The sequence below is a fragment of the Poecilia reticulata genome, linkage group LG3, assembly GCF_000633615.1.
Source record: "Poecilia reticulata strain Guanapo linkage group LG3, Guppy_female_1.0+MT, whole genome shotgun sequence".
Classification (NCBI taxonomy): Eukaryota; Metazoa; Chordata; class Actinopteri; order Cyprinodontiformes; family Poeciliidae; genus Poecilia; species Poecilia reticulata.
In genome coordinates this window covers 16605234-16619036 of record NC_024333.1, presented here as the reverse complement: position 1 = coordinate 16619036, position 13803 = coordinate 16605234, and the positions used below count along the sequence as shown (strand labels likewise).

Here is a 13803-nt window from a genome sequence, read left to right as displayed (position 1 = left end):
CAGTGCTGTAAAAATGTCACCTAACAGATTAGTTTTTGCTTTTGTTGTCACACAACTGAGGCCAGCACACACATTTTAATTTCGGAAAAAGATAACCTGAGGAGATACAAAATGCAGTTTTTATATGATTTAATTTAAAAGGAGAAAAAACTTTCCAAAGCAACCTGGCCTGATGTGAAAAAGTAAACGTATGTAAAGCTTCACTCTACATTGCAAAATATGTCATTATTACAATATCAGTGTGTGCACCACTTATTTTAGAACAGACGGTTTGAAGTGCAGTAATTTTTGGTCAGTCTGTTCAATGTGTAATAAATATGATTTTTACATGCCAGTGTAATATTCAGCCAGTTGGACAGAGCCTGTTGGCACCATATACTCGCATTGACACAAATGATATTGCCCCAAAATGCTAAAGGTCAGAGTGATGGAAGCACAGATGAGAAAAAGACGAAAGACAAAAATAGGCATATGACAACTATTATCATAAATGATCAAATTTCTGTGATTTATCACATTTAAAGTTTAGGTAATTTTCGTTTGCCTGACCCAGGCCTAATTACTGTTGGACCTGTGGGTTCAATAAATTACATTAATAGAAAGCAACTCATCACAGCCTGATTTAAAGCAATTTATTACAGATGAGACACACAGTCGTTGACACCTAGTAGTCTGGAAATGGTCTGGACAATCAAACATGGTGGCGATAATGTGATGGTCAGGGCTGCTCTCCTGTCCCACTGATTCGCATCAACCATTATTTATGCTTTGTATAAGAAAATCCTGCAGAAAGTTGAACAGTAGTTCAAGACCATCACTTCAGACATGACGGGCATTAAAACATCAAAATGCAGAAAAGAGCAGTAGAAAATGATGTAGAATAATTTAGCAAGGTACATAAATATGCTAGTTCTTTTTAAACATTTAAAATCAAATCTTCTTATATATTCTAACTTTAAAAAAAAACAAGTTAGCATCGAAGTTCTCAATATGCTTTAGAAATCTTGTGTAAATGCTGCGTTAAAATCGACTTATCATTTAAAGTCTCTGTTGACACTTACTGTAACTGTGTTTAATTTAATTAGTGTTGATTAAATGCCACGATAAGACCCACATGAAGGATTTAGAGCTCAACGTGGGAGCCACATCATGTGTGGAAAGCTCTGCAGGGTTGTAGATGCAGCACTCTTTACTCAGGATTTCATTACGTTGCCTGAATGTAACCTTGTCCATGTTAACTGTACTAAACCAGAACAGTTGCTTTCTGTTCTGGTTTAGTACAGAACAGAACAGACAGAACAAAAATTACCTTAACTGTTTGGACAAATTTGTGATTAGAAGAGATTAATGTGAAACTTGGTCTGACGTATCTTGGTTTATATGCAACTATTAATGTGAGTCATGAGTGCAGCTTGAAATGTTTGTTCTTAAGTACTTAGCAAATACATCCTGGCAACATACTGTATGCCACAACACATGTAACCTCCGGTTTCTGTTGATCAGTCCTGGATGGAAAACAAAACCGTAACCATGCAGCGATATTACTGCTGCACATTGTAAATCCTTTTTCTCCACTGTAATTGAAATCACTATTTTTCTATTTTAATCCAACAAAAGAATTTCAGTTTGGTTTATCTGAGGCATCTTTCTTATTTTGTGCACTGGGATAGTTTTACAGAAGAAGTTTAAAAAAAAAAAGGGGTCAGGGGGCCGGGGGGGGGGCAAAATGAAACGGAGCAAGGTTTTGGCTGAAACTGCATGAAGCAAGGGAAATTGTTAGGAATGAGAAGAGAGCAGAGTGAAAGAGGCGGAGCCTTGTCGTCTTATCTGCACATTCCTGAAGACTGTTCGTGCCCGTGTGTGTGTGTGTGTGTGAAGGGAGGGGCAGGCAGGGAATGCTGATAGTTGTGTGTATGTTGATTGGCTGAATCCAGTTCCAGAGCTGGATCTTGTTGACATGCTCAGTGCACTGGCTCAGAGTTTGTTACAACAGTCACAAAAATAAATCCAGTTCTCTCTCTCTGTGTGTGTGTGTGTGTGTGTGTGTGTGTGTGTGTGTGTGTGTGTGTGTGTGTGTGTGTGTGTGTGTGTGTGTGTGTGTGTGTGCATCGTTAGTCCTAACCAAAGCTCCCAGATGGAAAAAAAAAAGGCTATCACCTATGTGTCCTTGCAGAATTTAACACATTCCCATCACATTTGTACTCCCTCTTATCAGGTAGCCTGCACACATAGTTGTAAATAAGTTAAAGTAGGACAACCAATAAACGTGGCTATGAAACATGTTTACTGGGATCATCTCACAAAACTGTCCCTCTACTTTGCCAAGACATCAAAGATTTGTGGGCTCATTTTGTTATGTAATAGGATCTCATTTGAAAAGGGCAACAACAGTTCACGAATAGCCAATCCCAGCACTGTTTCTTCTCATTCTACACACCCAACTAAGAGAATTAAACTACTTTTTCTAAGCAAAAACATCTGTTAGCCCAACCTTTTGTGAGAAGAGGTTGAGAAAATCCCAGAAGAAAAACCTGCTTTCCAAGAGGTGTTTGAAATGTGTGAGAAACCCAAATCTCTCGGTCAACCACTAAGAAGGATCGTGGAAAAACTAAACGAAAAAATCAAAACCGAACCAGAGGTTACTGTTCTCCTCTGTGACCTCGACACTTCCCGTTTCTCTGGGCACAAAAAAATTAGTGTGGTTGAGCTGAGATGACTTTGCTGCTGGATAAGCCGCCCAGGCAGGGGTAGCCTAGCCTAGCTTTGTGTGTGTGTGTGGGTGAGCACTTGCTGCTCTATCGTCAGTGGAAAAATATCAGCTGACCAAGACCTTTAAATAAACATGGGAATTTACATTTCAGTGGGATGGTAAGCATATTAAGTACTGCTACTTTTAAAAATCTGATACGTCGAACTATTAAAAAAATGACAAAATTACAAAAAGTATATGCAGAGAAATACATAATCTTTTACTTTGGAAAATGTGCAAAGTCAGCATGAAGCCTGTATAAGTAACAGGAGGAGACGGTACAATTCTCATCCCAGTGAGAACTCTTATTAGCAATCCCAAGAATTTGTCTTAAAAACAAACCCCCTCTTCTAACGGAAAAGACAAGAGAATATGCCAGTGACGCATTTCAGCATTAGCAAATCGCAACAAAAAAATGGCTGGCAGTCGACTAAGGCTTATCTTGCCACCACACACAGTGAGCAGCATGATAAGCGTAGAAAAAAAAAAATCTGAAAACCACTCTGCTGGTTTACTGCAGCACAGGCACTCTGGGAATATTTACTCTTTAAAACAAGCATTTGACAAAACAATTAGACAAGATCAAGATAGAGTTTTCTGGCAAACACTCCTGGTGAATTTGGCATGAAGCAAATAATGAATAAGGCAAAAGCTTCTTATAACCCTGTTTAAGTATGGTGGACGATCTGGGATGTTTGTAGGTACTTTGCCTTCTTAAAGCCCTGGGACGCTTTTTTAGAGTGCATGGTATGAAGAGGTCTTAGATTTGTTTTTCATAAAAATCTGCATCTGTGGAAATGAAGCATCATTGAAAAGTTTGACAGGATGATTATCCAAATGAATACTGAACACCGGCATCTGGAGGACTGGATTTGGACACGTGTGATCTAGAGAGATATTCAGAGATCAATACTCGAGATACTCTGTTCTATCTGTCCGTCTGACGGTCCACCCGACAGCTAGTGGACCTCAGAGGAAAGCATCACTCAGATTAACGTTTTAATCCAAAACCCCCAGATTATAGTTGTTTTTATTTTTTTTATTCCCAACCTCACCATTCTAGTAACGAGTGTCAGATCATTTTCAGTCAGAGGTGTGCTTGTCAGAGCGCGTGAATGCTGTGTGTTGTACTGTTGGGGAGTCCTGGTGGAGTCCTCCACTGCATCACAGAGCTGTGGGACAGAGCAGTTTCTTTTTGAAACTAATTAACTCAAGCACATTTGAGCACGTCAGCACAACAGTACATCACTGCTGACTGAGGCTCTGCATCATCATCATCATCTTCGTCGTCATTTGCCTATTGGCTGTTTGCCCACTGCTGCATGTGTGTGTGTTTGCGCGCACGCTAGCATCTCTCTCTCGTCGCACGAGCAACCTTCTCTAAAAAATGGTTACTGCTGAGTTCATCTGTTTAACACTTGAGGTGACAACAGCTATTTTGTGGACGTTGTTATTACGGTATGCTGCATTGCTCTGCAGTCTAATCTGAAAGACAGAATGTAAAAGCTTACATTAGAGGCTTAACATGGCATGTGTTGGCTGCTGACTGCTTGCCCTCCAGGAAGAGCATGTATGTGTCCCTAATTATGTGTTTTGAGTATGCTTCTCCTTCTTCCTTTGAGTCCAGTAAAAGTGGAGATTTAGTGGCCATGAAGCCAATAGTTATTCCTCCTCATGTCTCTCCTGTGTATTTAAATAAATGCACAGTTGGTGCTCTTGTTTTATGCAATGACCGTTCGCTATCTAAGAATGACTCAAAGTGAGATATCGGGCCTCTTTTTTTAGGTTGCTTTAGGCTGCAGGTCACAAGCCAAGGTTAACTGAATTGGGAGAAGTTTCCAATGGTTTGGCCCACGATTTCTCTGGAAGCAGGCGCTCTTTCCTGCAAACAGGAAGCGGAGTGTTTTCCTGTGTGTGCTGTGACTGCTCTTGCTCACATCCTGCCTCTGGCTATCAGAGAAGTCCAGACACATTGACCTAAGGCTTTGTCAGGATTTTGCCTTGCACTTGTCACCAAGACATTACTCTGTGTAGCCTGTTGCGCTGTATTTATCTCCACACACCTCTAAATATAACTTTGTGGGGGATACTTGAACAAATTGCTCTGACTCCCTCACTTGATGTCAAGAAGCACAAGTGCTGAGCTGTTCACTTTTTTTTCTTCCCCTCAGCCTCACCCCACATATTCATCCTTTTGTGTTTGTATCAAAAAGAGGTTTTTGGATAGAGTTTTTGATACACCCACAGCACGAAACATTCCTGTGGTTCCAAGAAAGGGAAGGTGGAAGAATGGAGGCGGTGAGTAATGAGTTAGTGTACAACAGCTGCATTGGTGAGGCACTGACACAGAGCTTGTTTTTAACTTTTCCTGAACTCCCTGGAGCTTATGTTTTTTACTCCTAGGATGACCTCATTGTCACCTGTTGGTGCGGTGCCCGTTAAAAAAAAAATAAAAATCCTGGTTAGTTTATAACAGGAAAGGGAGACTAAATGTAGTTTTGAGATGTAATTGACACCTTATGTCCCCAGATGGTGTACAATCCAAATTCTCATGTTTGTGGTTTTCTCTGAATGCCTACAACTCCTAAAATGTTGGTGCTGTATGAATGAATTTGGTATAAAATTCACACCTTCATATAATAAAAAGTTCAATTTATTTTTGAAATCATCCAAAGCGGAGATGCACTAGATTTGAACCAATTTTCATTTGATTGGAACTGATCAGTAATCCTGACTAGAAAACAATTCATTAAATCAGTCAAAACTAAGAACTTCTGCTATTTTCTGTCTGCAAACCAATTACTTACTTTGATTTAAATCTTTAGCTCAGATAAAGGTTAGGAGTATTTGCTTTGGTGCATATTTAGAGATAATTTTGTTATAGCTTTAGTTCTTTTATCAGCTTCAAACTACTATCTCTTCCAAGAATTTCCATCTTTCATAGAGAAAACAACATCTGAAAAAGCTTCTCAAAGCTGAAATATGGCCAGAAATCTGTGTTGGCCACAAAAAGACTAAACAAATAGGCCTGTCGCAGTAACATATTTTGCTGGACGATAAATTGTGCTATTAATTGTAGCGATTCATTTTCATGCAACGTATTGATAGTGGCATAATAATGCAAGTTTGTTCTCTCAAAGACCAATAAACTTTGATTTTGTAAAGAACACTGGAACAGAAAATGAAACGCAACAACCAAAACCAATAAACAAAACGGAAGTAAAAAACACACCAAAAACATAAACAAAATGCATTATGATATCTCTGTGAACAAAGTTGCCCTTCAGAATCATCAGAATATAAATTATTGAGGTCCTTTTAATTTATCATACAATTAACTAATTAGTTGATTAATTGCTTACTGCGCCAGGCTTGCTAATCAGTGCGTCTCTTGTCTACATGCAGCAGGAAACCAAAGTGCGAGCTGAAGGGCTGCATGTCCTGAGTCCATTAATTATGCAGCAGACAATTATTGTCCATTTCATCATTAACTTCTACCTACTCGGTACATAGCTATGCCCAGAAGAGCCGGATTACTCTCTGTCTTTGAAGAGCTGGAGTGTACTGTTATCGTCTCTGCTGGTCTCTGTGTTTCGATAGGGAAGGCAGAGCTGTAGCTTGCACAAAGAGGCCCTGTAGAGTTAGATTATGGCTGGTTTCTGCGTGTGCGCATGCGTGTTTACGTGTGTGTGTTGCACAGACAAATGCATATGTGTGTGATTTGGTGGTTGCCCTTTGTTTCCCTGCCCTGGGCCTTGCTGGCCAGTGCTCAAGCCTGACTAATATGCATGAATACACTATGCTGCCGTCAGTTCGCGCAATATCAAGCTTACCATTGTTTCACACAACTCTATGACTTCAGAGATAAACCTCATTCTTTGTTGAAATCACTGTTTTTGCTATTGTTATGATGCAGAAAACGTGAGACCCTTGTGTTTTAGTTTGTTTGGCCCTCCAAACAAACTATATTCAAAAGTCTTTATATTCTTGTAGTAAAGTACATAAGGTCTTCAATTCACAAAATATATCATTTTGTTATTAAGTAGTTGCTTTGAAAGGCTTCATGCTTGGTGGACAAGTTTTGCGATTAAACAAGTCATCATTAGTGTAAACTCACTCAGTGACTTTAAAACAATGTTAAATATTGGCTATATCTGGTAGAGACCTAGTTGATATGTAGCTGGATATCTTCACTTAATTTGCTTTTCATTTACACAAAAACGCTTTTTAATTTCACTAAAAATAATTATTTATAAAAGCTCTAACCAAAGTGGAGAGTTTAGAAAACTCTGTATGTGTGTTGGCGTGTGTACCTGGGAGAATGGACATTTTGGGTGCTCTTTAAAAGTTCAACATATAGTCACTAACAGAAAGTTGTGGTTGTTTTGAAGCAATCGAATTGTCTGACATAGGCTTTAGTTTTGCACTCCACTGCTCTCTATGCGTCTGGCATGTTGAAAACAACGCTCGGAGGTGGATTTGTGTGGGATTGTGTGGGTAAAAACTTCTCTGAAACTCATCCTGGGTCCAGTATTTTTTTTAAATGATGTGGCCTGACTGTGGGTGATAAATTGACATTGACTGTAAATGCTTACTTACTCTTTCAGGCATATTAACTCCTTTATGACTCAGACTTCTTTTTGTATCCCCTCCCTCACGTAGTTTATGATCAGTTTGTACAATCTTTTCCGACTAATTGGCACTGAACATTTTGTACCTTTTCTAAAAGAATAAAGAATATTATCTGCGACTGCTAGAGAGAATAAACTAACAGGTACTGAGAAGGTATATTGCCTTCTCAGTGACGGAGACATGTAGCTCATCATTAGCTACTTTATATTAAAAAATAAAATAGAAAATTACCCCAAAACCCAAGTTCAACCCACAGTTCAGTCCAAAGGGACAAGACCACCTGCAGGTCATATGAGCCCAACACGCTGTTGTTTCTCATAGCGTCCACCCTTACTGTCTGCCGGGGCTAGTGGATGAGTGAATGGGTGAACGGATGGATGAGTATATCACAAAACACTTCAGAGGAATGGATGCATTGAGGAATGCCGTGGTTAAATGGGTCAGGTCCCCTGACACAATGGTGGCTTTACTGCGTGATACGTCGGGGGCAGACGGGAGGGTAGAGAGGGGGTACACCCATGGTCTCCGTGCCAATTACGGACATAAATAACTTCCTCGCAGAGCTGCCATGGAAATTAGGGTCAAAGGGTTAACTCTGTGTTCAAATAGTTTAGGTGGACTGATTCATTTTGGTGAGTAGAAGTGGGGAAAAAAACAGACCTGTTGATAGTTTAGTATGAAGCAGTACCACTGTACTTGAGATTTTCAACTGCATAAGATGACTGTGAGTAATGTACTCAAACTGGCACAGATCAAGTTTCAGCTCTTTAGACATTCCTGAATATTTTCCACACTTTGTCACGTCGGATTCTCTATAGGCGTTTTCGCACTGCAAGGAACGGTACGGAACGCAACGGTTTCGACCACATTTGCATTAGAACTTGCGACCGGTTCCAATTGGGCCAGCCAAGCGGTTCTGCTTAGAATCAGCAGCTGATTGGCCGCTAGTTGTTATGGAGTCAGACGTTGATTTTCGGTTGACAGCTGGCTCACACTAAACTGTATTTTATTTTGTAAAGAGTGCTGTTTTCAATATTTTTATTATTAGTTTTAATTAGCAATGGATTCGTCTCAATATAGTGCAATCACCTCGTCTAATGATGAGGTAATTATTTCCTCCGCTTACTCGCTGATGAACTAGTACAGAATGAACTATATCGGTCAACGAGGAAAGAGAAAGTTTTCTGCCGCATCTTTGAGGAAAAGGTTTCGGCCGCTACATCGAAACCATTGTTTAGTTTAAAAAATAATGACATCAGGTACAGCTTCGATGGCGCCCTCAGTGTATATGCAAACACAACAGGGCTGGAACCGTTCCGTACCGTTTCTTGCAAAAACGCCTTTTCTTTCTGTTTGTTGTCTGTTTCCTTACAAAGCTCCTGTATTAAATGTCCCGACCTGTCAGCAAACACCAGACGCTCTTATCAGGTGTCTCTCGATCCCCACCGCAGATGGCTGATGTGCAGCGCGCAGCTCCAGTAAACTGTATATTTAGAATCAGGGAAGGTGATGACACTAATGACCATGGTGATGTTGAAGATGACGGGTGGGAAGGTTTAAAGATTAGGTGTTGATTAGAGGGTGAGGTGGCAAGATTATCACGATGACAGGGTGGACACATGACATGTTATTTTAAATGGCCGAAAGCAGCGGTAAATTAGTACCCTTTCCATGTGCGCTGGTGTTCGTCTTGAACTCCGCCACAGACTGTTCTACCTTCACTCCCTGGAGGCAGTCAACACTTGCTTAATCAGCAGGAGAGAAGTCGAGTGAAGCTGTAATTCAAAGGACGATGCAGTGTGCACCCTGGATGTTTCTGCTGTTTGATCAAAGTGTGTTTGACCTGCTATTAATAATAGAAATACAGTCTGATGACCTCTAACATTTGCGTTGGAACCAACATTAAAAATTGAAACTTAGAAAAATCAGCCAGTTTTCCTTTGATTGACAGATCAAACACTTCATATCCGTTCCCCCCCACCCCCTCTTTTCATTAAATGCAAAACACCATTTCAGCTTTTTGCATGCAGATCGAAAAATGAAGGGATCTCTATGGATACATTCACACTAGCCCTGACTAGTTCGCTTTAGTTGAAATTCCAGTTTGTTTGGGCAGATGTGAATGTGTAATCAAGCTCTGACGCAGACCAAAAAAAGCGAACCCTGGTCCGTCTAAAAAGCTAGGTCTTGGTTCGGTTGAAGTGAGCTCTGGTGAACGCCAAATGGACTGGAGACTGCTCCAAAAGCAGGAAGCAAACTACATCGTAGGGCATTCTGGGTAAATAAAACTGAAACGGATGTGAGAGTCTAACGCTAGCAGGAGAAATGGCTCATGGTTTTTGGCCAAAAACAAAAAAGAATTCCTAGAATATCTGACGTCACTCTATTTTTGTTTGCATTGTGTGAAGAGGAAAGATGTTTTCATGTTTTTTCCTTTGATAGTCCTTGTTGCAGCGCCACCACAGGCGAGTATGTAAACGCGGTTTTCCCAAGGGCTTGGCTCGTTTGACACGGCAGTACAAAAACTAACCGCGCCTGTTGAAAAAGTAGCAAATGTTGCAATTTTGATCCCGAATCGAACCAAGTCAAATGTGAAAATATTTTGATAAATTTTATGAAATAAATTTATTTTTTATTTTTTGTATTCCGATGTCAATCCATCAAAGGGAAAATTGTCTGACAATTTTTGGCTTATCTTGTTTCATTTTTTAAAAAAAAAAAAAAAAAAAAAAAAAGATCATATAAATCATATAAATTTAAATTGGCAGGTCAGATCTGCCAGGAAAAACACGACTGGTGGGTCTCTGCTTAAACATTTTTTGTTGAATTATAACTTAATCATGAATGTGTTGAAAGCTCTTTGTTTTTTTAAGAAGTAAAAAGAGAGGCTTGTTGCTGGATCCCTGTTCAGGAAAAACTGATCAGCGTGGCAGCCTAGAGGAGCAGATAACTACCTCAGTTGCTTCGGTTTTCCCATATCACCTTGCCAGGAATAATATTGGAGTGTTAATTCACTCTGTGGGATCCCAGTCAACATCTGACAGGTCTCTAACCAGGCTGCTGTCACTCATAATATCCTCAGGCTTTGCTGCTTAAGCGTAAAATGATGGAAGAAACGTGACAGATAACCTTGTTGTGCTGCAGTTGCATCTAGTTCACAGCTACATCAGGCTAATGGGATAATATATAAATAAACAAACTACAAATCAAACTGTATTTGGTCTAATTATGTCAAAAATAAAGTCGTATTTACATTTAGTACTTAAAGTACTTCGATTATATTTAAAAGTTTTTTTCTGTCCAGCGCACTTGAGTGTTTTACCTCCAAAAACAGAAATATGGATTATATTCGAGTGTACTGAATTAGCTCGCCTTATAATACTAATCCTTTTTGTCCTCTGTCTTGTCCTGCAGAGTGCAGCAATGGAAGAAACAATAATATGGGAACAGCACACAGTGACTCTTCACAGGGTAAGTGTTCACAACTTTCTAATCCACTCCTCTCTATTGTCTTCTCTCTCCCTGTCTTTAGCTCTTCCCTGTTTTTTTCCTCACGGCTCCTTTTCTGTCCTCCTCTGTCCATCCGCGTCCCTCCTCGCCTGCGCGCAAAGACGCTCAGCTTCAGGAGCAGGATGTGTGCTGGTAAAACAATAGTCAGGGAATCCAGATGGCAGGAAACGAGGCTAAGGAAGACGAAAACCAGCATCCTTTTCCTTGCTCATTTCACTTCCTTCCTGGCAGCTCACTTTTCTCCTTCACGAAGCTCCAGACAAGAAAAAAAAAGAGTGCTACTTTGATTAGTTTACTTTTTGTGCCGTGGTCGTGATAGATTGTATTGCCTTGCACTCTTTCATGATTGCAGGGTGTGATCAGCATCTTCAGTCAAGCAATTAATCTTCAAAAACCTTGTCTTATGTTATCCCGGATCTCTGACTGCGCTCAGCATTAAGACAGTAAACCCAGCTTGGGCGAAGCTGCTGTATCATGGGATTGAAGCAGAGCACCTGTCTAGACTGGCCTTGCTTGCAGTAATCTAATTAGTAGCGGCTTTATTGAGGCTGAAGGAGCGGCCCAGTGTGACCTGCGATTCTCAGCCTCGCCGCTCTCCTACATTGTGGATGTGAGATTTGGCCCTGTTTCACACGGCTTGCTGTCTTGGCTGTGTGTTTGCAACAACAAAGAATAAAACACTGCTGAAGATTTGCAGTGAGCTTTGTTGTTGTGAATTAGCTAATGTTGTACGTTCCTCCTCTATTGCAATGAAGGGTGAGAACACCATTCTCCATTGCTACACAGTGTTAGAAAAACATTAACCTGTGATGTTTTGATTGTGGAATATTGTAATAAACATATTTGTGGCCGTAACACATTACACCGTGCAATATTAAGCACTTTGGTGAATTTGGGGTTTTCTAAATTTTGCAGCTCTAGTCTGAAATGCAATACATTTTGCAACATCCATCAGTCTTGTTGTGTGTGTTTCCATGCCAACAGGCAGCTGGATTTGGGTTTGGGATTGCCATCTCTGGTGGACGAGACAACCCTCATTTCCAGAGTGGAGAGACGTCTATTGTTATATCCGATGTGTTGAAAGGAGGACCTGCAGAGGGTCTGCTACAGTAAGTGGGGGACCATTTCTTCTGGGGATGCACCGATATGAAAATTTGGGGAGATGTCAAGATACAAGGCTTGAGTACTTGAACACCTCTTGTTTTATCCGTTTTAGAGAAAACGATCGAGTCGTGATGGTCAATGGCGTTTCCATGGATAACGTAGAGCATGCGTACGCTGTTCAGCAGCTCCGCAAGAGTGGCAAAAATGCAAAGATTGTAAGTTCAATAAATCTTTTAATTGAGCCATGTACTGTCGTTATTAGTTGTGTCTGACTTGTTCCACATATGAGGGGAAATCTATTATCTTCCACCATTAACAATCAAAACACCTTTTATTTAATTTTTTCAAGACTATTCGTCGGAAAAGAAAAGTACAAATCCCAGTTTCCAAGCCCGGGGACAGGGAGACAATGTCCGAGCACGAGGAAGAGTACAGCGATGAGGACGACGGTTACGATCGCCAGGGCGATCAAAACCGCCAAAGTGCCTACGGGGGCACAAGCGGAGGCGCTGGCAGGCATCGCGAGCGGAGCAACAGTGGGAGGCGGGATCACAGTGCCTCACGGGAGAGAAGCATCTCACCGCGATCTGATCACCGATCACATTCCTCATCTGCTCCTCCTAAGCCCTCCAAGGTCACCCTAGTCAAGTCCCGCAAAAATGAAGGTGAGATTGGTTTTACTCTTGGGGTGTTTGCATTTAAACACTGCTGATTAACTTTAGCACATCTTTATCAGGGTTGCCAGTAAGTGTAGAGGATGTTGAATTCTGCATTTTAATTCCTTTCTGTGATGTTTAAAAGGCTTCAATAAAAACATAAGTTCATCTTGTAGTTTATTATATCATCTATCATAAGAGCTTGAAAAGCGTGAAGGCTTATTGGCGTTCTTATTCTCAGTGAGAATCGGTTTGCTCTGTGGGAGCACGTTTCCATGTGTGTGGAAATTAACATCAGAGCTTCAGTCTCTTCGCACTAGTTTGTGAATTTGAGTTTCACAAAATTGACGTGATTGTTTCAGACTGTAAATAAGCTTTTACTCTAAACGTGTTATGATTTTCACTTTTGAAAACAGAATATGGCCTACGGCTGGCTAGCCACATCTTCGTGAAAGACATTTCTCCAGAGAGCCTGGCTGCCAGAGATGGAAACATCCGGGAGGGAGATGTTGTGCTAAAGGTGAGTCTTCACAGGAATTGGCCAAAATTGTGGCCGAGCAAAACAGCAGATTTTCCATCCATTTTCTAACACCCTTGTCCCTTAGTGGGGTCGGGAGGGTTGCTGGTGCGTATCTCCAGCTTTTTTGTTTTTCTTTTTTTTTTTTAAATAAACATTTTATCCTTTTTTTCTGACTGGCTAAACGTGGCTTGCACAGTGGGTTGAACAGTTGCCCAGTTAATATTAAACTGCTTTTCTGTAGGGGTATATTTTACCTTTCAACCTACAAAAAGGTAGCAGAAAACGCAGTTAAGTAGTTAAATCTGCAGAGAAGAATTTAGGCGTGAGACGGGTATTAAAACATATTTTCCCCTTTCATCCGTAGAGCAGTCAGACTGCTGTGTGAGGAACACTGTGGGCTCTGCCATGTGTCTGTTTAGTTTCTTGTGCTGAAACCGCTCCTCCTCCTCCGGCAGATCAATGGCACCGTTACAGAGAACCTCTCGCTGATAGATGCCAAGAAGCTGATCGAGAGGTCAAAGGGCAAGCTGAAGATGGTGGTGCAGAGAGATGAAAGAGCCACGCTGCTCAACATTCCCGACCTTGACGATAGCATCCCGTCGGCCAATAACTCAGACAGAGACGGTGAGACA

General features: G+C 40.9%; 1 protein-coding gene across 8 annotated transcripts in view; it reads left to right on the top strand.

The window, feature by feature from the left end:
- Positions 1-13803, top strand: part of tjp1a (tight junction protein 1a) — a 100879-nt gene that overhangs the window by 60194 nt on the left and 26882 nt on the right. For all 8 annotated transcript variants that reach the window (XM_008405202.2, XM_008405194.2, XM_008405200.2 and 5 more), the window contains 6 exons: positions 10796-10852; positions 11876-12000; positions 12108-12210; positions 12345-12660; positions 13068-13171; positions 13627-13795. In XM_008405202.2, the coding sequence (XP_008403424.1) occupies positions 10796-10852; positions 11876-12000; positions 12108-12210; positions 12345-12660; positions 13068-13171; positions 13627-13795 (874 nt within the window). The remainder of the gene's footprint in view (positions 1-10795; positions 10853-11875; positions 12001-12107; positions 12211-12344; positions 12661-13067; positions 13172-13626; positions 13796-13803) is intronic.